We start from the raw sequence: 21,497 nt of genomic DNA, 5'->3' as shown, positions 1-21,497 counted from the left end.
GTCAAAACCGAATCATCGGAGACTCCACCGTAGCTGATGTCACCCCAAGTCACTGAGGCCTCAGAGCCATGAATCAAATCGGAAATAACCGTTTTCGGCGAACCGATTGTGCAGCTCGATTGGACTCGACTTGCCTGGACGCGAATGACACAAATTAATTTACGCGTCGGTCGCGCATGAAGTCCTCAAATCGTCCGCCAAGAACCGCTCGATTTGAAGGTTCATCAAGAGCACACTGGTGTTTCGGTTCCGCTCGTCTTTTTTTTTTTTTTGTGAGGGAATTATGAACAGCCAGAGGCTTCCAGGTCTGCAAGCACCTGGCAGCGCGCGACTCCGACATTGAGTGACTCCTCGATTGAGAGACGTTGAAGTGTTTTGGCGAAGGACTGGCCATGGCCGGCAGTGGAGGCCACCCCCGGGCTTACCGGTGTGGCACGTTTAGGAAATGGTTATTGATTTTCGATTCCGAAGGCCGGTCCTGGCCCCCCATCCCCCTCCCCAGTGCGACTTCCAACGACTTCATTCATTACGGCCATCAATTTCTAGCTCACCCCGGAAAGGTGAGCGCCACTCGTTCAATGTCATCGCGGCTGGCAGTGGCCACTGACGTCAAAGCCCGCCGTGCCAACGTCCGGTGGAAACACGTGCGATCCGGGCTGAATCAGCTAAAGCCCTTGGGCAGGGACTTGGAGGGCCGAGGCTTTTTTGTTTTGTTCACCCAATTTCCGCTCAAATCGATCGGAAAATCCGTCTCACTTAAAAATTGGAATCTATTTTCTTCCCTCTGCTTAAAGCCTTTGGGGCACCTGCGGGGCGACTTTACGCTTCGATTGTGGCGTAAGCGCTTTTTGACCCTTCAACGGTTAGCGGGAACTTTTAAGGCTTGCTCCAAGTGCCTGGGGTCATTTAAGTAGATCTTCAATGTAGGGTTAAATTTGCGAATGTTGCTGAGCTTCAAACTCTGCATTTGTTCGAATCCAGTTCTCCAGAAGTTGAGGCAAAGTCATATACAATTGCGGAAACAATTGGGCCCTTCTTGTTCCGTGCAATTACTACCTGTCCAGCTACAGAAGAGGTGCTTATTTGTGAGTCTGATTATAATTTATGCCGCATCTTTTGCATGGATTTCTTTATGTTTCTTTTGAAAGATCTATCAAAAAGAAACCCGCTAACAACGGTGGAAAGACCGCACAGTAACAAGTACACTCCCTACAGCAGATGCTGTCTTCATTCGGAGACTGATTTAATAAAAATGTACTCTACAAAGTTAAATCAGCCCAGCGCTGTGACCATTGGCAGTCGTTTGCTCGGTGCAAGGAGATTGTCATTTGTACCAATTGTGTTTCCCACTAAAATATTCCATTCGTAAAAGATGTCCTGCTCCAGGATGACCCGATCCCACTGCTTAAAGTGTTTTACAACTTTCCTTTCGCCCAACCTTCTGCTCTCATTTTGCTTCGATTCGAAGCGGGTCTTCCGCTTTTTGTTTCACTTCGAACAAAACTGAAGAAGAAAATAGTATATTTTTAACTCACTTATTTATTCAGCCGCGGCGCGACCCGTGAATTGTGTTTCTTCACAAACAGTGAACCCGTGCTCCGTCCGTGTCGATCCGTGTTCTTCGGAAATCTTCCGCCCAACGTAAATAAACGAAAAAAAACCGCCCCATAAGGCGCAGAACAGAGCGCGACCGACCGCCGAAGCATTTCGGGCACGCCGCGATGAAATGATAACATTGCGGTTTTTTGCCGCAAGAAAGTGCACCGCGAAGAACACAGAAAAAGACGAAACACTCGTTTCGTTCTGGGCAGTCGCCGCCGCCGCCGCCGTCGGGGTCCGTTTACCGGATCAAACCGGCAGAAAACTGGAACATCACTTCCGAGCGAAGGGGCCGAAGCGATGGAGACGCCTGGTGGCGCGTGAAACTATCACGCGGAACGGACGCGAGCACGTTCGCGGTTTATGAGCTTAGCAAAGCACTTTTTGCGCGACATGTACAAACTGCGACGCCACGAGGCACATGGCCCGTTGGCCGTAATCCTTCACGCCACACGCCTGGAGAATATTCATTCTTTACCGTGCTTCCGTGCCACCAAAGCCGACGACGACGGCCGACATCTGTTCGCTCGATGTTGCCGCCGGACGACGAGCTTGTCTTCACACATGACAGACGCGGGGGGAGGATGGCTTCTGGAAAACGCCCCTCCCGGGGCGCGGTGAGATGCGTCAAATTTGCGGGGCTTAAAAATATTCACAACTAGCCCGACCGAATTTCGCAATCTGACCAACAGCTCTATAAAATATGCTCGGAAAGTACGCGGAAATGGTCGAAAGTTCTTTAAACAGCTAGCCCAACTCGCGGCACGTGGTGGCGGCGAACAGAATGTTACGGCACGCTCAAGGGTTTGTTGGTATCGAGTTACGTGCCAACCGACCAAACCGAACTTACTGTGGGTGTCTGCGCGGTTCGTTGTTCGATTTCGATTTGCGCTTCATTTGTGAGCAATGTCAATAAAATTATCGATCGAACTTGTAGCTGGGACACTCGTTACAGGTCTATACTAACAAGATTCGGGATAAATTACACTCCTCGCCCAAGCGCCCAGGACACGGCAGAAAGTTGGACACGTGGAAGAGCCACGAGCTGTTCATTGAATTACAATCTCATTTGTGCCAGAGGTAGAGTACTGGTGCAAAATAGTGTTGCAATGAACGTATACAGGTGATCGAAACTCGTAAGTTGCATTATTCAACCGAAAACGACTCCATTACGAATACAAAAAATGCTGATTACTCATGTTTCAATTAAATTTTGGAACACCAACAAGGGATTAATTAACGTTGCCCTTTTGACCATTAGTCAAGCTCATTTTAAGTAATTGGAAAAAATTATAATATGTTAATAATGAAAGTAGTTTTATAAAAAGCCACAATAACAACCGGATAAGAGATGTTCAAGGATATGTATTGATGTTTGCTACTTCATTATAACTGAAAAAAATAATATGATCAGTAGGAACTACAGGAAAACAATAATATATCGTTGAAAATGTTGAATTGCAGCAGTAAACTGTAGAAATAAATCCAAATATAATACACGTACAGGGAGCTTTACGCCATCATTCTAATGTATTTCATAACTAATGCACGTTCGCAAATCGCACCACATTTCATCTCGAATGCAAACTATCGACAGAGCAAATCGCACCGATAAATAACAGAAATTGTGCATCCAACGAGTCCTTATTCCCGGTTCCCGGCTCGGAACGATGCATAATAAAAACGGGGCCAGCTCGTTGGCTAGGCTCGTTCTGCGCCAGGATAAGAGTACCCAGCATAGCGATAAATTCAACCTACCGCACCACCGATCCGCTTCCGCTGTAATTGCCAACCTTCGGTGTGATGGGAGAGACTCAAGTCAAGACATAAGCACCACACACGGCGGAGCAGGGCCACAGCACACTACACCCAATGGCGATGATGTACCGACACAGCAAATGCAAATGCAAACTACCCGGCGATCCGGACAGACGATATTGGGGTTTTGTTTTGCTGGTATTTTAATCTCCTGACAGCGTGCGTGATTCTGTGCCGCATTCCGTTCCGCGTGGCGTGGCATAAAAATATTAAAGAAAGGCTCACCTCGAGAGTGTACACTTTAAACGCACGAGACGCATTTCACGTAACAACCCATTTGGTTGGCCGGAACAACGACTTGAAGATGAAATTGTAAGCCCCTTCACGATCCCGTGGCAACACAATACGCGTTCGCGGGAAGTGGCGTCTTTCGTCTGTCAGGAACGAATCAGGAGCATTGCTCTTACAGATTGAAGTAAGAACATAAGCCCATACAATGCAGCATAATTTGCACGCGACACAGCAGACACGCCGGGTTTCATGGTACGCCCCAGTGGACAAATACAAAACCGAAATCACCTCCTGGTAGGCTGGTTCACCCGGAAACTTCTCGCTGGTGGGTCGCTGAAACAATGGCAACAATGCCATAATCATCATCGTCATCATCGTCTCATCGTAAGGAGTACATCTTGTCGAGCCGCTCTTTGAAACACCTCTGGAGTGGCTAAAAATAACCGTTCGTGGTTATGCAAAATCATGTATTATCGCACCCCAAGCCGTCAGGTTCACTGAACCCCGCGGTTTGCTCCCCGCGTCCTTCTGCTGCTAGAGAACGCGAAAAGAAAGGAGCATTTTACAACCAAACATAGAACAATTCGTTCGCTTCCGTGTAGAGCACCCTACAATGATTTTGCACGCGAATAAATTGTACGCCCATTGTATTTGTCGTCCGCAATCAGTGGCCCCGGCAGCATCGGCCGGCAGCATAATCCTCCCTGCCACCCCCAGCCTGCCAACGGCCATTGATTGTCGAAATCAATGCTCCCATTTGCATGTCAGTGTCAGGTGCCCGGAAGGGGGTACGGCGCCTTTTTTATTGTCAACCCTTCGGAAAAGGGTTCGGGAACCGACCAGACTGAAGTCAGTCGCTTCATTCATATCGCTTCGAGCTTCACCAGCCCGGAAGCGGTTCCTGGAAACGCAAGCCCCGCACCGCCCCGCCCCGGGGGTTACGCGATATCGAACTGCGAGTTGAGTAATTTTTCCGCTTCAGAAATTTTACTTCCATTAGGTGAACCCGAAAGCGATGACCTCTTTTCCTGCTAGCACCGGCGCAGCACCTTGCCTACATAATGTCGGAACTGTTGAAACAAACGAGGAACAACGAAGTATGCACGAACGCACTGCAATTCTTGAGAGCTTCCTTTCGTTATATAGAGTTTAGTGCTAAGTTAGAGTTCAGTACCATAATTTAAGATTTATTGCTCCGACTTTGTGCAGGTAAGATGTGGCGGTACTAGCAACCTCCTCATTTGCTAACCATGTAGCGAAACATGTTTGCTTTCTCGAATTCTTATTGCAATACTGGAGAGTCCAGTAAACTCCGGTTGGCTCGGACCTGCTGGTTTGCCACAGATAAAGATTGTCTTTTTAAATCTATGTAAGGTGGAGAAGTAGGCCGATGTCTGCCTATATTATAAAAGAAGGCGAACCGGCAGCCAGAGATGAGTCGTGAAATAACAGTTGGGAAGATAAAATCCATAGAGATAGTCATGAAATTAGAGCTAACAAAGCAGTCGTGTAGTTAAAGTAAGCCGAGCAGTTAGAATGAGCGAGTTACGGATTAAGTGTGTTCATAGGGAGTAAAAGTATACCAACTGATCAACTGATATTATACTGTTTACATCTATTTATCTATCTATCTTATTCGGCAACAGTCTATTTATCTATCTATCTGTCTATCTATCTAACTATCTATCTAACTGTACAAATCTTGTATTATTTCTTATTTTTTATTTTTGTGATCGGGAAGACTAGTAATATGCTTCTGAATAAGTTGAGTGTTACACATGAACTAACTTGAGTAATCTCCGATTGTGCGGAGAAAACTTTGTCAATGAATACTTGACGAGTTTTTGTAAACACTGCTCGACGATGATACTCGACTGCTCGAATTCGTACACGCGTACTTTTTCGAAAAGATATTGCTACGACGAGGTCGCTACATAACTATCTATCTATGTTTTTGAATCTATGTCTCTCTTGAGCCGCAGAGAGAGAAATTGTATTGGGGATAGGTCCCAACGTCACAATGAATAATAAACTTCATATGCACTTCCAAACGGCCAAACTGTCACCAAAGAATACTTTTCAAATGTGTCGTTTGCATAATGCTGTGCGCCAAAAACGATCGGATTTATGGAGAGACAATTCTAGGTTCTCGCATCGCGAGGAAGATTTTGCATCACATTTTTGTAATCATTTCGACACAAAGTCGACCAAAATCGTTCCACACTAACCGTATCTCGTCTGACTTGGAACGTTGTCACTTGTGACTTCTTGCTCTTCGCTTATAAAAAGAGACCACTCCGTGGACCATCGGAACGTAGAATGTGGCTATTCCGAAAAAGAGTTTCCCGGAACGTTTCCAAAATTGAATCAAATGTAGACATAGGACTTATTTCACAATAAAGATCTTTCAAGTTAGAAACAAATTCCCGTTGCCCACGTAGCAGTAGACCAGATGTTTTACATACAGTACTTCTATTAAATAATTGAAAATCGAAGCTTAAAAAGTCGTAAGCAATCTGTTGTAAAATAGAACTCCTGAAGGATGCTAATCTGGACCTGGACCTGGATGGACTTTTCTTCTTTTTCTCTTTCAATTAACGTAAAACAACCAACAACACTCTCGGATTGGCCTAATACCGTCGCTGAGCTCAGGCTGGTGTATCCCGGCCACCACATTCTCCATCCGGCCCCGTTGTCGCTTTGGTTACTGGCGCTTGGTTGAAAAATTCATTTCGCCGTCTCTCCTTCCGAGAGGGTGCACTCGGAACTGCAATCGCTGCAATCGAACCGTGAAATGATGGTGTCGCGTTGAAATATTGCCTACAACAGCTCTGCCGTCTCTCACCCTTGCCGGCAGACTCTGTCCGGGATGTCTGGGATTCGGGATTGAAGAAGGGTTTTTTTTCCTGTTCCATCCATTCATCGCCCTGGCATGGAGGGGGACCGTTTGCCCAGCATGTCTGGCCTGGCGGAACATCCCCTCTCATCAGGATTTCGGTTGCGTCAGGAGCATGATGCAAGGGGGAAAAAAGGATTATTACCGAGTGTGCTGTGTGTGCTACCGGGTTTTGGTCTACGTTGCGTTGACGCAGGACTTATCCGTAGCCAGACATTGCGCGCGCGTGTGTGTCTGTGCGTGTATTTTTGCCCCTGGCGGGAGTTTTGTCAACAAGACCCAGCCCCACGCAGTCTGCAGGACCGTTCCGGCGAACATCAACACGCGGTGACAAATATTCACCGACGACTATCGGATTTTCCACCACCCCCGGGGAATCCAGGCGGGAAACACACCAGACGAGCTGGCACCTTGCCCCGTGTCGCGCACCCCCGTGCCTGCGGGCCACAACTGGTCCGGATGTCTGAGCGTCTGCAACCCCTCATCAGCGAAGAAACGACCCGGACCAGACTCCGTGGGCCCCTTTTTGGGGTGACACGTGCAAGACACGACCAAGGGCGCCGGAGCCGCATTGGTACGCATCACACGCTTCGTGGGCCATTTGTGTGGCTGCACCGCGGTCCAGCCTCTCGGAGGGATACCCGGTAAGGTGCAAATGAGCAACTGAGAATCAAACGAAGCGAAGCGGGGAACACAACAACAACGAACGGTCGTATCCGGCCGGTTTTTGGTGGAATTTAATTCAAGCTTTTCCGAGCCAGTCCGAGAGCGGGAAAAGTTATTCAATGTAATTACGCTTCATCGTGGCCACGGGAGGGTGATGGAAATACCTACGATTTGGCTTAGGGGAAGAATCAGCCTCCGGGGGCCAAAGTGTGAAGAAAAGAAGCAGCCTGCCGGCCATTTGCTAATTTTAAACGAAACACTGCTACGCAACAATTCAGACCGGCGGGAGCACTACGGGAGGCCAGCAACGCAGTTTTTGCTAAATTATCTATATTTTGGGCTTAGTGCTCCGCAAGTCGCTAATCGTAACGCATTATCAGTGCGGCAAATGGTCTTCCCACAAAGGAGCGCAAAATAAGTGTGAAAAGCAGCGCTACCGATGCTACCCGCTAATGCTACTGATGGAAGTTAATGCTTTCAAAGCCCCATTTAATGGAACCTGGCGGAACGACGCCGCACCTACGGTGCAATTGAATTTAATCGAATTTTCCTTCCTTTAATGGCTGACAGTTGCAGGATCGCATAAATAATTTTCTCCCATGGGAGAGATAGCGACGCAAAAATGACGCGTGGAATAAAAAGGGCCCCAACAGACCCGGCCTCGTAGCGAGGACTCAACAAAAAAGAAAAAGCGGGGTTTTCCACACCTGAAGCGGCGGAAAATGATGATGGCGCAGCAAAGGAAGCAATAAGGAATCAGAATTAATGCTAAGAAAATGACGTCCGATGGCGCAACCTCTGAAACAAACAATCCATCAATCTTGGCTTTTTTGGCTTAGAACTCGAGCCGCCATTTCGTGGTATTACAGCGAAGCAGTCGTTCAATTATTTGCCAATTACGTCACAACATCATCGAGAGGCGCTGTCGATTCTGTCAATTACAAGGTTTGGCTGGCTCTCGACATTGTTGCGGCGGCCCCATTTCCGGCTCCGAACGCTAATGATAAATGGCATGTGCAAGAGCAGAACGAGCTTCAAATTGTTACCTTCGCCAGTGTGCGCCCTAATGAATCGCTGCAACGTGGCCAGGAACGGAACGGTCAATGTGACCAATCGAGCATCAAATTACGTTACCAAAACCCACTGAAGCCGGCAGGAGTAGCGCAGTGGTTGGACGTATAATTTTTAAATCTTATCAACAAATTAGATCGAACATTATTACAACCCTAAGGTCTGAAGACCGTTCAGAAAACACACAAACCGAACACGGAATGTCTTAACACTGTACGTGGCGTGTTCCGCTTCGAAGGAGAGTGTTTGCAGGACGAAACATTTTATTCCGGATTGTTTCGTCACCAAAACTTAATTTATTTGTTCCAGGTGGTCAGGATTTGGTGTAAAAGTTTAATTACTTTCTCCAATAACCCGGTGCAACGGACGGCAGCGAACGGCAGCGGCCAGCTAGGCAATCCTTCTCTGTTCCCGCGTCCCGCGTGTAACTGGCAGTAAAATTATCAACTTCATCGCCGGCCATCACCGGCTCGGCGGCTCAACCTCCGCTTACGTAAACCAAAAGGGAGGGTGGCTGTTCCAGGCAGGATCGGTTGACCTCAGCAAAGGACAACAACCGGAAAGTTCGCAAACCTCGGATCGATAAAACCAATTCTCAGTCTCAGTCTGACCAACAGCTGCGGGCCGCAAAGGTGCGACCATCAACAAGAAGGACTCGCCGCCCGAATCGTTGGAGCGCGGGATGGTTTTGGGTTCCTGTGTCTAGAATTGCTCGCAAGGTGAGTTCTCCCGAAAGGACTGCGTCGGAAGATGAAGCGTGCACGGCGAAAGGGAGGGTTGGCAGAACCCGAGCTCCACCGAGGTCCGATTTCGACAACGGGAAACAACGGGCTGCTGGCGCTATCTTGCTGGCGGTAGCTACCGCACAGGATACGGATCCGTAGGAAGTTTGCTAACAAATATCTTAACACACCCACCGGTCGAGTTGGGTCGGTCACTCCTTGCACCCGGGAACTCTGTATCCTGTTGCTGCCACCATGGGACTCGGTGTCCCGCGGTGTGCGGAAATCAAATTGTTTTCCGAACCTCATAATTTAACGACGCCCATGCGCCCGGGGCCGGAAGCCACCGAGTAGGAAACCGGTTTAGTGTCCGCTTCGGTGGACATCGCCCGGAAAGCATAGACCGGGGTTCCCCACCATTCCGAGCACCGCCCTCGGACGGTGCACAAATGAAATCATAAAGTTCATTGCCAAATTCATTTCCATGGCGCTCCCCGGTTCGGTTCGAGGAGTCGGCATCCGCTGCTGGTGGGCGAAAGTGGAAAGTTTTTAGTGAGCATTTTATTGCTTCACAAATTCACAGAAGCTATAGAAATTAAGCGGAATCGAAAATGATGAATGACGTTAACCACTGAGTTTGGAAGGTCCACTTTACAGACGTTCAAGAGTTATTTATATATTATTAATGAAGGTATTTACCCATATGAGGCACTCAAATGAATATTAAACTTTATAACTAAAATCAAACCTATAATAAAATCGAAGACAACAAGCTTTGGTACATTCCAAGCCAAAAATAACACAATGTGGTGATAATTCGTAGGTTCCGAAGGTCTAAAAAAGTAACGGCGCAGCAACGTCACCGAGCAGCGATTGCGGTTAAGGACCACTTTCCGATTCAATCAAGTCATGAATCGAGGTTACAGCCGAATTGCCGATTCCGTAATGAAAGATGCAGACTCAATTCCAGAGCTTATGGAATCGATAAGATCGCTGCGAGCAGAATCGATCGGCCGAAGTTGCCGGAGGCATATTTTGGGTGAGCTCAGAAAGTAGCCCCAGTACCACAAAGAAGTTCCTGCTGCTGCTGTTGTCCTTCTGTCTGAGGCATTATTTACATTTCGTATTAATCGAGGTCTCGATTGCTCGAGCCGCCACATCCAAGGCCGAATCCTGTCGTCTGCGTCGTTGCAAAATTGAAAGAAAGCAACGGACCAAACCCACGGAACGCCCAACGGTTATTGGTTCGTTAGCGTCTTAAGCGTCCGCTGTGCGACTTCTTCACACAAAATCTGCGGGTCCAATCTCACCCCGACATCATCATCATCATCATCACGGTCGTCATCTTCGTCATCTTCATCGAACAACCGTTGGAGGTGACGGAGCGAGGAATGATCTAATATTCTACTCAGCAAAACCCACGAAACCGGACGTACGGAACACGGATCGAGGTTTTGGGGCGAAAATGTCTTTTAAAAGTAATCTGCTCCCGCAAGTCAAAGCCCGTGTCGCCGGATCGGATTTTGCCGGATTTTTATCGCCCACAGTGACATTCGTATTGCCCGCCCTGGGGATCCGGCCGCTTTCCAGCGGTCGTCCAAAAATCGGGTTTTGATTTTGATGGGTCGAGATTTAGAGGCGGATCAAATGCGGATGCCCTTTTGGCCGCTAATTTTCTTACGCCCACGGCACCGTGTCGTTTCCGAAGTCCACTTACTCGCCCGTCCCAAGCGTTTTGCAAGGATCATTCTATTAGGAGCCCATCTCGATGATGAATGATTTCGCGGCCCTGACAGCTAACGTCAAAGTTGACCAAAGTTGCCGTTGCTTACCGCCGAGCCTGCTTGGTGAATGGGAAAACTTCAAAGTTCACAACATATTGTGATTTACTGTCAGCTGAATCAACAGTTTAACGGTTCAAGTTTAGTTGCCTTTTGCTTGCTACAACGGAGAACCTCGCGCTGTTCGGTGGTCTAGACCCGAAACTCCCTATCCAATTGGCACGCGGACCCCCCCCGAAATGTGTTTACTGTGTAAGTTGAGCTCTGAAAACTTTGCCAGACCACCGGCACCTCAAGTACCATTTGTCAGCGGGCGAGAAGTAACTGTTGTGATTGAAAGACGTCATAAAAACGGATAATGGTTATTTATAAATACACAAAGTGCGGTCCTTCTGCGTCGGTTCGCGGGCGCTGCTTTTGAGAGAGGGCCGGGCCGGGAATGGTTGTGAAATCGATACGATGACAATGGCGGTCGCGAGAGACGCAGGATCGATGGAGGCACCCTGTGGCTTCAGGTGTTTAATGGGAAGCTAATATTGGAGCCAGCGAAGCACGCAGCAATAAAAGGAAACCTTTTTAATGACGCAAACCCCCTACAGCCGGCTCCAATCGACTTCCATCGAACGGTGGGCGGTGACAATAGTAAAATTATTGACGGAACACAAGTGCTTCAAAAATTTCATCCATAATGAAGCAATCATGTCGTCGGTTCGATCGATTCACAGCCCCATCGATGGGACGTAGTAGCGTTGATTAGCATTTTTGCGGAATAAAACCAACCGACAATAATAAAACGTGCGACAATTTGACAGCAATTGGTCGAAAGCATGACAGCAGACAAAGTAGCCTCGATATTGGAAAAATTATGCCATTATGAGTCCTTTAGGTTTTTGAGAGATACTTTAGGAAATTTATTCGAGAATGCGCCTTGTTTCGCTTCATATATCTTGATAACAATCGTCCAATAAAGAAGTCAAAGAATGATCTCATCAAAAGATGGTAATATTTAAAAAATCCCAAAACTTGGTACTAATGTTATTTTGAAGTTTCAACATTTTCAAACATCGATCAGCAAATGTCAAAAGAATGCTCGAAATGGCATTAACCCCTCTTCAATAAAAGCTGCAGGGTCCATTAGAGATATTTTTTGTCATTTCGTTATAAAACAAAAACGGTTTAATATTTTTTTATGGTTAAACATTCATTCGAAAGGTTCATTCATTAGATTTATGTATAAAATACAATTTCGCTTGCAGAAAATTAGGAAATATGAAAAACTTGTTTCTAAAGTGGTAGGTTTTCAACTCAAACGATACGATATTTGAAAAGCACATTTCATTTGAGCTCATTTCCGGTAGCTATGTTAATAAGCAGAATGGGCGTTTTTGGGGTTCGGAAAACCCGTCCTAGAGAACCCAAAACTAGTGACTGTTTGGTGCGGATTTTGGCTGATTGGTTCTTCAGCGAAATTGAAGCTTAGGGCTTGCACGGCATTTGGTTTCAACAGGACGGCGTTACATGCGATACAGCGACAGTCACTGATATTTATGTTACGCGAACAAACCCGGCAACTATCGACGACCTCAAGACCGAAAATCAAATTGTCACTGCCGTGATAGGACCACAGATAGTCGAAAATGTACTCAAAAGTAGGTCGATCGAATGGGCTACTCACAAGTCAATCGTGGTGGACATTTGAACAAAGTTGTTTTCCATAAAAAATGGCAAGAGTTAATCTTTCAAATTAAAGTTCAAGCATCGAAAAATATTAAACCGTTTTTGTTTTATAAACAAATGATAAACGGAATACTAGATGACGCACCTTGTACATTTTAGTAATTGACAGAAAGACGTTAATAATACGAATACTAATTGAGGTTGCAACTTTTTCAATCATCGATCTACAAATGTCGGAAGAATGCTCGAAATGGCATCAACCCTTCTTCAATAGAAGCTTTAATAAGCATTAGAAGTCTGAAGCTTCAGACAGACGAACATGAATTGATTTTTGCCACTTAATTATTTATGCTGTGCAATTGATGGTAACGACTCAGCATTTGATTACACCCTTTATACTCGTTTAACCAGATACATTATTCAAACGCTTTGACGAATCTTAGGACGAATTATAATTATCTGAACTTAGCAGTAAAACCAAACAAGAATACGAAACCACAGGAATCCTTTGAGAAAAATCAAAGACGCTTTCACTCTGGCCACTAGTGGATACGCGCGATTTGGTGTTCGTAAGAACGCGCATCTTACGCAGTACGCTCACCAACACATGCTACCCCGTGCGACGAGTCCGGCTAACGCGGCCCACGATGGCCCGGTAAGGATATTTTCCAATTTCCATATTTTTACAGCTCGTTGTCCGATGCACGAACAACGGCCAACGCCATTAGTGCGCAGGTGTTTAGTGTGGTCCTGTGTGTGTGTGCACTGGTCGGTGGGTTATAAATAAACACCGGTACACGAGGAGTCACGGGGCCCCACGTTCGTGCGTGTGTATGGCGGTGGCGGCGGTGGCTGCTTCTGATCGTCCTCACCGACCTCTGGGGCCGATTTCAGGACGATAAAGAACAAATTTACATAAGTGTGTCTGTATGTGGTGTGGGGGGTGGGGTGAACAGAACGTCACCGTTTGGAGCATAAATAACGAACGAGGACCCTTCGCTACATCCCCGATGGTCGCCCAGTCGTCGGCTGGAACATTAGTCAAGAGCAAGAGGATTTTATTTCCCGACGACGTGTTTAGGATCCGCAGCGCGGGTCGGGTTGTCGGAGAGGATATGCATCATCCAGACTCAGTCGATCCCTGTCCCTGCCTCGCCTACGCCAACCGTTACAAAGTAAATCGAGGCACCAGAAGCATGTCGGTCGGTCGGTTGTCGACATCGGTGCGTATGATACGTGATGTTGCAAATGGCGCAACCAGGATATCGCATACGCCGGGCGGGGACAAGGATCTTCTTCGCCCTTACCTTCGCCGGTCCCCACAGTCGGTGGACGGGATGCTAAATTAAAACCGATTCATAACGGAGCGGATATCTATGAATAGATTTTCCGATCGAGCATCTCATATCTCCATCCGTGGTGCTCTTATCCTTGTGCCATCATTACGCGACACTCAAGTGTCAGACCGTTGCAAAGGGATGGAATTTGTAACAATGGCAGCAGCAGCAACAGTTGCACAGCGCACCGCACGTTATGCCGAACGGAGGCGCTCCGGATGACGACTTTGCGTTGAGGTTTGGCTAAAATATTGATTTAACGTTCAGAAACGCTGCAGGTGCACAAACGTTACTTGCTTTTGTGAAAAGCATACATAACTAAGATATATTCTTCGAAAAAAGCGTATAAGAATTAATGTAGAACAAATTAATACAGAAATTAATGTCGACACCATAACTGAACATTGAAAAGTCAATAAAACCACAAAGCAACAATCAAAACAATGTATAAAGTGAATAGAAAATAGAAGACAAGAGTAGAAACAATAGAGCATGATGAAAATGTATAAATTGTTAAAAAATAATGAAGAATTACCAAATATAGAAATTAATGTCGACACCATAACTGAACATTGAAAAGTCGATAAAACCACAAAGCAACAATCAAAACAATGTATAAAGTGAATAGAAAGTGGAAGACAAAAATAGAAACAATAAAGCCTGATGAAAAAATTAACAAAACAACCGACCGACTGAAGTATTAAAAAGTGCAAAAAAATTAATGTAGAAATAATAAATATAGAAATTAATGTCGAAACCCTAACTGAACATTGAAAAATCGATAAAACCACAAAGGAACAATCAAACCAATGTATAAAGTGAATAGAAAATAGAAGACAAGAGTAGAAACAATAAAGCATGATGAAAATGTATAAATTGTAAAAAAATAATGAAGAATTAATAAATATAGAAAATAATGTGGACACCATAGCTGAACATTGAAAAGTCGATAAAACCACAAAGCAACAATCAAAACAATGTATAACGTGAATAGAAAATAGAAGACAAGAGTAGAAACAATAAAGCATAATGATAAAATGAACAAAACAACCGACCGACTGGAGTATTAAAAAGTGCTTTGAATAAAATGGTAGCAGGTATTTTGTACGCCACCAGTCTGCGCTCGTGGCATCGCTGCTGCAATCAGGGCTTCCATTGTGCGCCTGGACACAGTGCGATAGTGCACAAAAACAGCCCTCTGGAGGACTATTACCAGCACCGGGCAAAAATTGGGTTAATGTTCGGTCTGACTCTGGCCCGATCCGGGTGCTGTGTGTCCGGCCGAAAAGTGCACGTTGCATTACGCATGCAGCAGTAGCACAATGTTAGCAACAAAAATAGATTCGTCTCCCTCCCCGGGGGAGGGCAGAAGAAGTCGGGTCGTTGTTATGGAGCCTTCGTATCAAGTTCTTTGTACCATATCATATTCAGCCGGTGGCCGGTGTGGTATATTACTCTGCCCCGAAGCCATAGCAGTGCAGTGCAGTGCAGTGCAGTGGGGACCGGAACGTGACTCTTCACCGCTGCCGGCCAGATTGTAGCGTGTGTGTGTGTGTGTGTGCACCGTAATGCGCTCAGTCCCGCCGATAATCCCGGGGGCGAATTACGGAAATCCTATTCCGATTTTCGGAAAATCATGTGCCCGGCCTAAAACACGGAAAGCGGGATTTTTTTGTGTCGTGTGCATAGAGCAACAGCCACGTGCCACGAATGCGGAGTTTATGGAGAGAATTTAAGGCACCCAGAACGGCGCATCGCCGTGTGTCCTATTAAATAAACCGCATCGCCATTGCCATTTTCCAATGTCACGTCACGACGGTTCGCGCTATGCTTCGGTTCGCGGAAAAAGGACCACCAGATAGCGGCGGCGGCGGTGTGGAAGGCAAACATTCCGAGGCTATTCAGGTCAAATCGGAGCCTTGGGAATGAAATTTAATAAACCATCAACAATCGTCGACATAATGATTTTCCGCTCTCTCTCTCTCTCCGTGTTTCTTTGTCGCTCTCGTTGACTCCATTTGTTTGTGGCGAACAGAATTATGATTTTTTTTTCTGGGGACTCTTGCACAGCAGCGGTCGACAATGGTCAGCGGCATAAAGATAAGCTAATGAAATATTCACACCAAACACAAATGACAGTAATATAAATGACCATGGCCTCGCCTGCAAAGGAACAAGTTATGCAACGTCCGTTTCATCGACACACCTAAAAAAAGGCAACTCGAGAGATAAAATGGCATAATTTCTCAATTGGCGTTCGGGTGCGTAAAGCAAGGACGCTGCTTCTAGGAGGACGACAGCTTTCTCAGATGACTCCGCGCGGCGCACCCGACCACCGGTGTGGCGAGCCGTGCCAATAATAGCTGCTAAATATGTAATACATATTCACAAGAAGCTTGCATAATTCATAGCCAGTGCCTGTCCGTCCCACTTTCTGCGAGGTCCTTGGTACAATTGCGTGGACCACGCTACAAGACTTGTTGAAAAGTTGCTTCTCATAAACCCGATTTCTTAATTCAAACAAAGGAAAGGCAATGGATCGGTTAATGTTTAAAATCCTGCCATGTTGAACAAATGAATCCCGGATTGAACCAAGTAACCTTATGTCTTAGAACTTAGAACCTACCTGAATGACCGTTTTCCGGGGCCCGTGTCCGTGGTGCAGCTGCTGGGGAATTGTGCCGCCCTGCTGCAGGTGATGCTGCTGTTGCGGATGCGGCGCCGGCCCATGCTGATGCTGCTGGTTGACGATCGGTTGCAGCGGCATCGGCAGCTGCAGCGGCAGCTTCGGGGCCAGCTTGTCCGGCTGCGAGAGCGGATTCGTGTTGTTGGCCCGTACCAGGTCCAGCGCGAGCAACGCTTTCGGTCCACCGGGTGTGAAGTAAACCCCGGCCGGATGCTGATGATGATGCTGTTGCTGGTGCTGGTGCTGCTGCTGGGCCACCATCAGCTGGCCGTGCTGTTGACCGGTAACAACACCCATGGCCGTGGCCGCAGCCAGTCCCACCACCGATGCTGTCTGCTGTCCACCGCCACCGCTGGAGGCCCCGGAACTCGACTGCTGGTGCGACTGGTGGTGATGGTGATGGGCCTGCGACTGATTGAGGACGATCGTCGCCGGTGGCTGCTGCTGCAACTGCTGACTGCTGATGGTCTGCGTGAACGACTGCGATTGCTGCAGGTTCTTGTTCTTGTCGAGCAGCGGGTGGATGGTGTCGGTGAGCGGTGTCCGGAACGAAGCGACCGTCGCCAGGTTGGCCGACTTGTTCTTGTTGTTGTTGTCCAGCTTCTTCTTGCCGTGCGAAGCCGCCAGCCGCTTCCAGGACAGTGCGTTGATGAACAGCGAGTGCTTCTTCAGGTTCTTCTCGAGCGCATTCTTCTCCGACAGGATACGGGCACTGTCCGCATTGTTGCTATTGTTCCGCTCCTGTATGCTGTTGCCGTTCAGGTTGCCGCCCCCGATATGATGGTTGTTGTTCGTGCCACTGATGTTGTTGTTGATGTTGTTAATGTTCGCACTGCCCGTGATGTTGTTCAGCAGGTTGTTGTTATTGTTGCCGCCGTTGCCACCACCACCGCCGCCGCCGGTACCTCCACCAACACCAGCGCCACCACCGCTGCCGACGCCTCCACCACCACCGCCAGTTCCAGTGCTGGCCGTGTTGTTGTTGGCGCTGGTGTTGTTGTTCTTGCAATCGTCCTTGCTCAACCCATGGTTGTTGTTGTTGTTGTTATTAGGCACCGTTTGAATCAAATTGGGCGGCTTCCCCTGGCCGACGCTCTCCCGGTTCTTGGCGTTGTTCAGCTGCTCGTACGAGTAGTTGTTGAGCGGAAAGTCGGCCGAGTTCGACGACGACAGCGTACCGGCGCTGTGGTGGTGCGTCGAGTAGATCGGCCGACGTTCCCGTGGGCTAAAGCTCAGTACCGTGCCCATGTCTTTGCTGTTGCTAAGAGGTTTCTCTACCTTTGGATCGTCCGGTCCGTGTGTTACTTCACAATCGCGTCTTACTAAAAGATGAACCCCTATTTATGGTTAATATTTATTACACCGAAGAAGTCCAATCCTTTCGTCCAAGGACAGCTTCATCCAAGTATGCTTCTTAGGGCCGTTTTAAGCAGTGCAAAAATCTACATCCGAGTCCCGTGGCTCCAATTTGGGGCGACTTCGGAACGTTCTGCAGGGATTCTCCGCGCTGCTGCCGATTTTTCCTGTCACTGGCACGCGCGTGTGTGAGTGACTTTGGCAAGGATCACTTGACGGTGTTTGTTCTTCCGCTCACGCGTGTGTGTGTGTGTGTTGATGTTGGTTACGTATATCTCTCGCGGACTGCCTTCTCCATTCATGAAAGGAGGAAAATGTGCCCCCTTCTTTCTCTCGGCTCTCTTCGATCTCTCGCACTCTCTTTTCCCACACGTGCCTCCGTTCCGTTCACACTGCACGGCACACTTTGTCAGCACATTCGTCCTGTGCGTGTGTGTTTTTTTTTTGTTTTTCAATTTCTCTGCCTTTTCCTCTGTGGGCGCTGGGCGGAATTGGGTGATGATGTGTTGAGGGACGGTTTCTTTAACTCGATGTCGCCGTGTTTTTCTATGCACACACTTCACACTCAGGTTCAGCTTATTTTCACTGGCGACATTTCACTACCGCATTCCTACCGGACCAATCCAATTGCGTGTCACAAATTTCCGTCGTGAAACGTCCTGCACACGGGTTAGGAAAAACCACACGCACACACACGCGCGCACGAGAAAAGTGATAATTTTAATCGATTACATTCCGGAAAAGGGGCCCCCGAAGTGGCCCAGATAATTGGATATTCTTCTTAGAGGAGACATCCAACGATTTGGGGCAATAAGACACTTTTTTACGCCCTTCTACGCGAATCAATAGTCCACAATCGTTGTCAACACTACGGATGTTCTGAGCCGTGCTCTCGTCCTGTCGTACCGATGGTGCAAACCCCTCTACACACACACAACTGGGGCCACAACACTCCCTGCACAGCCCTACACAGATTAGACACTGTCACGAGGTGCTGCGGAGTGCCGAAGAATGCGGTGCGGGAAAAACTCGAAAAATGGCCTCCTACAACACAATCTGCAAACAACCCGTTCGAAAGTGAAACGGCCGATTCCTATTGGTTTTCTAGTACGGCCTCGCAAAAAACGGCTTCCTTCCTGTGTTGTGTGGATTGTCTTTGTTGTGGCACCGCGTTCGGGGAATTTTCGGTATTCGCTGCCTCTCGCTTCTGCCAGGTGGCGCTGCCGTTTGGGGTTCGATTGGAGGAATGAATGAAACTGTGTGCCTCAACTCGCCTTGGACTTTTGTGCGAGCTTCGAGCTTCGAGCTTCGAGGTAACCAGAACACCACACCACACACAGCAGTCCACAACTGAATCAACGCAAAACTTACATCGAGTAGTGGACAGTTGCACGAAGTAGCACCGAATCGAAATCAAACCATTCACCGTGGAAAAAAACCGAAACGGAAACGGATAGATCCCCAGAAGAATTGTTTCTGCACACCACCACCACACACACCACACCGGACTCAACCACCGCGCCACCAGAACGCGAAACCCGGAATCGACGGAGACGTTAGAGCGGACGCAGATTCTCGACCACCCACTGACCGTACGACTCGACTTCTGACTGAATCGGCACCTGCGACGAAGCAGAGCCCTAGGTTTGCCACGAGCCCACACAACCATATCAACCAATTCTCTAACCCTAGCAAGCAGCCTGAGTGAGCGAGAGAGTGATACAAGATGGGCACAGAGCGATAACAAGGGGCCGCCGCAGTAAAAGAGAAGAAAGGTTTCGCCCGAGATTCGCATACTCGCTGTATCGGATCGACGTAGTAACGCAGCGCCATCGTTACCAAAACACATACCAAATCAACGACGAGCACCAACACCCGCCTAGCACCGTGAACCGGGCCCGTGTTGCGAGGGGTTGGTCCTTCGTCCTCAGGCACACACACACGCGGGCGCGCGCGCAATGTTTCCCAGCAGCGAGGTGGGTGGTGGGGCAGAAGAGCGTTTTCCGCGTTTCCCGATCGATGGAGCGCCGGCGCGATAACAACGGCTCCGGGGCGGCTCTCTCTCTCTCTTCTTGGTTTTCCTTCGCCAGGAGAACTCGGAAGGCTAAAACTCAGTTTATTATATTATGAAACTATTTTAGGAATGATTTTTCATGGATGAAGTTTTGCGTAAAAGAAAGTGGTAATGAATAATGAACTGATCGGCTGGAGAAAATAGGGAACCAGTAATCTGGAATGGAGAGAAATTCTGAGCTAAATGATGGGACTTGGCACAAAAGAGTGCGAGAGTAGCGTAGGTGAATCGATTCTCGAGAGAAGAGCCTTTAGCAGGCTCGGATTTCCCACCGTAAACATTGGCAGGCAGGATATCGCACCGAATTTTCCTTGTCTACCATCGCCATCAACGCCCGTTCCGCGGACACGGAACCGTTGCGCAAGCGCCACCTGTCTGGTGTGTGTGTGTTGGGATGTGGTGTTGCCGCGGGCTACACGCACGCACGGATGTTTTGGCGTACTAGTAGCACAACACACACTCGCGCCAATGTCCTGGAAACGACAAAACATCCTTGTTGGTGTAGGTTCCCCGCATGTAAGGCCAGTTTCCAGATCGAATCCATCGGAGGAGTAGCCAATGCCGGAAGGCAAAACAGGACCTCATTCCGATAAGACCAACTCACAGACACACACACACACGCTTGAAAGCAGTGTGCCCTCGGAAGTATGCGTAAGCGTATCATGCTTGCCTCTGTCTGGTTGGGTTTGTTTGGCGGATAAAACCAGGACACGATACATCATTCCCATACACACCTCTAGCCACTGGACGACGGCGATGACCGATGTGCAGGTGTTGTGTTGCCTAATGGTTTAGGATGTCATCGATCCTTGTCCGTTATTTGATTCCATTTTAAACAGGGTTTTAAATTTTTTTTTCGGATATGTTAGTTTTTTCGGATAGTAATTGAAGAGCACAGTTAGGCGATATTTAATGTTCCTACTATTGTTTATTTGATAAACACACATCGCTGCATCGTTGCGAATGCAATGCACGATCTGGTGACAGGTTTGCAAATTTGTTGGAGCAAAATTATCTAGTTTGGGTTGCATTTTGAGTTTTTAAGTTTTAATTAGTACGATCGAGTGTTTTGTAAAAGGGCTTCAAATGTGTAGAAGATATAAGATTAGGCATAATTGTATGTATTATATATGACCTACTTAAACTCTAGTTGAGTAGTAACCACCTAGCAGGGGGAACATTTTGGTGGCGATGGTTCTCGGTGATTGAATTTGATTAGTTGAGTTTTGATCGCTTTTAGATGAAGGAAATTATAGATATACAACTAAGAGCAAAAAACGTCGATTCAAATTGTATTTAAACAGCGAACCGAACTATTCGAGCATAGCATATTAGACCGAACATAGCCGATTTTGCGGTAGAACCAGTGCACAAGACAATTAAAAAATACACATATTTGCCGCACTCGAGCATACTAATAGTAGCCGTAACACTAAGCAAGTTATCTTAGATATACGCACTGTTTTAATGTTTTGTTTACTGATCACTGACGCCACCTAACAATAATTGCCTCAGGCAGAAGGGGGACAAGACTGATAACAACGAGAGAAAGCGGGCCACTGAAGCTAGCAAGCTAAGAAGCC

At 47.5% G+C, this 21,497-nt stretch overlaps 1 protein-coding gene across 1 annotated transcript in view; it reads right to left on the bottom strand.

The window, feature by feature from the left end:
- The window catches only part of LOC128273741 (putative uncharacterized protein DDB_G0286901), a 43,894-nt gene extending 26,162 nt beyond the window's left edge, over positions 1–17,732 (bottom strand). Inside the window, exon 1 of the mRNA XM_053011774.1 lies at positions 16,425–17,732. Within this exon, the coding sequence (XP_052867734.1) occupies positions 16,425–17,732 (1,308 nt within the window). The remainder of the gene's footprint in view (positions 1–16,424) is intronic.
- Between the last annotated feature and the right edge of the window lie 3,765 nt (positions 17,733–21,497).

The sequence above is a fragment of the Anopheles cruzii genome, chromosome 3 (genome assembly GCF_943734635.1).
Source record: "Anopheles cruzii chromosome 3, idAnoCruzAS_RS32_06, whole genome shotgun sequence".
Lineage (NCBI taxonomy): Eukaryota > Metazoa > Arthropoda > Insecta > Diptera > Culicidae > Anopheles > Anopheles cruzii.
Note: the sequence above shows the minus strand (reverse complement) of the source record. Positions and strands in the feature narration are given on the sequence as shown.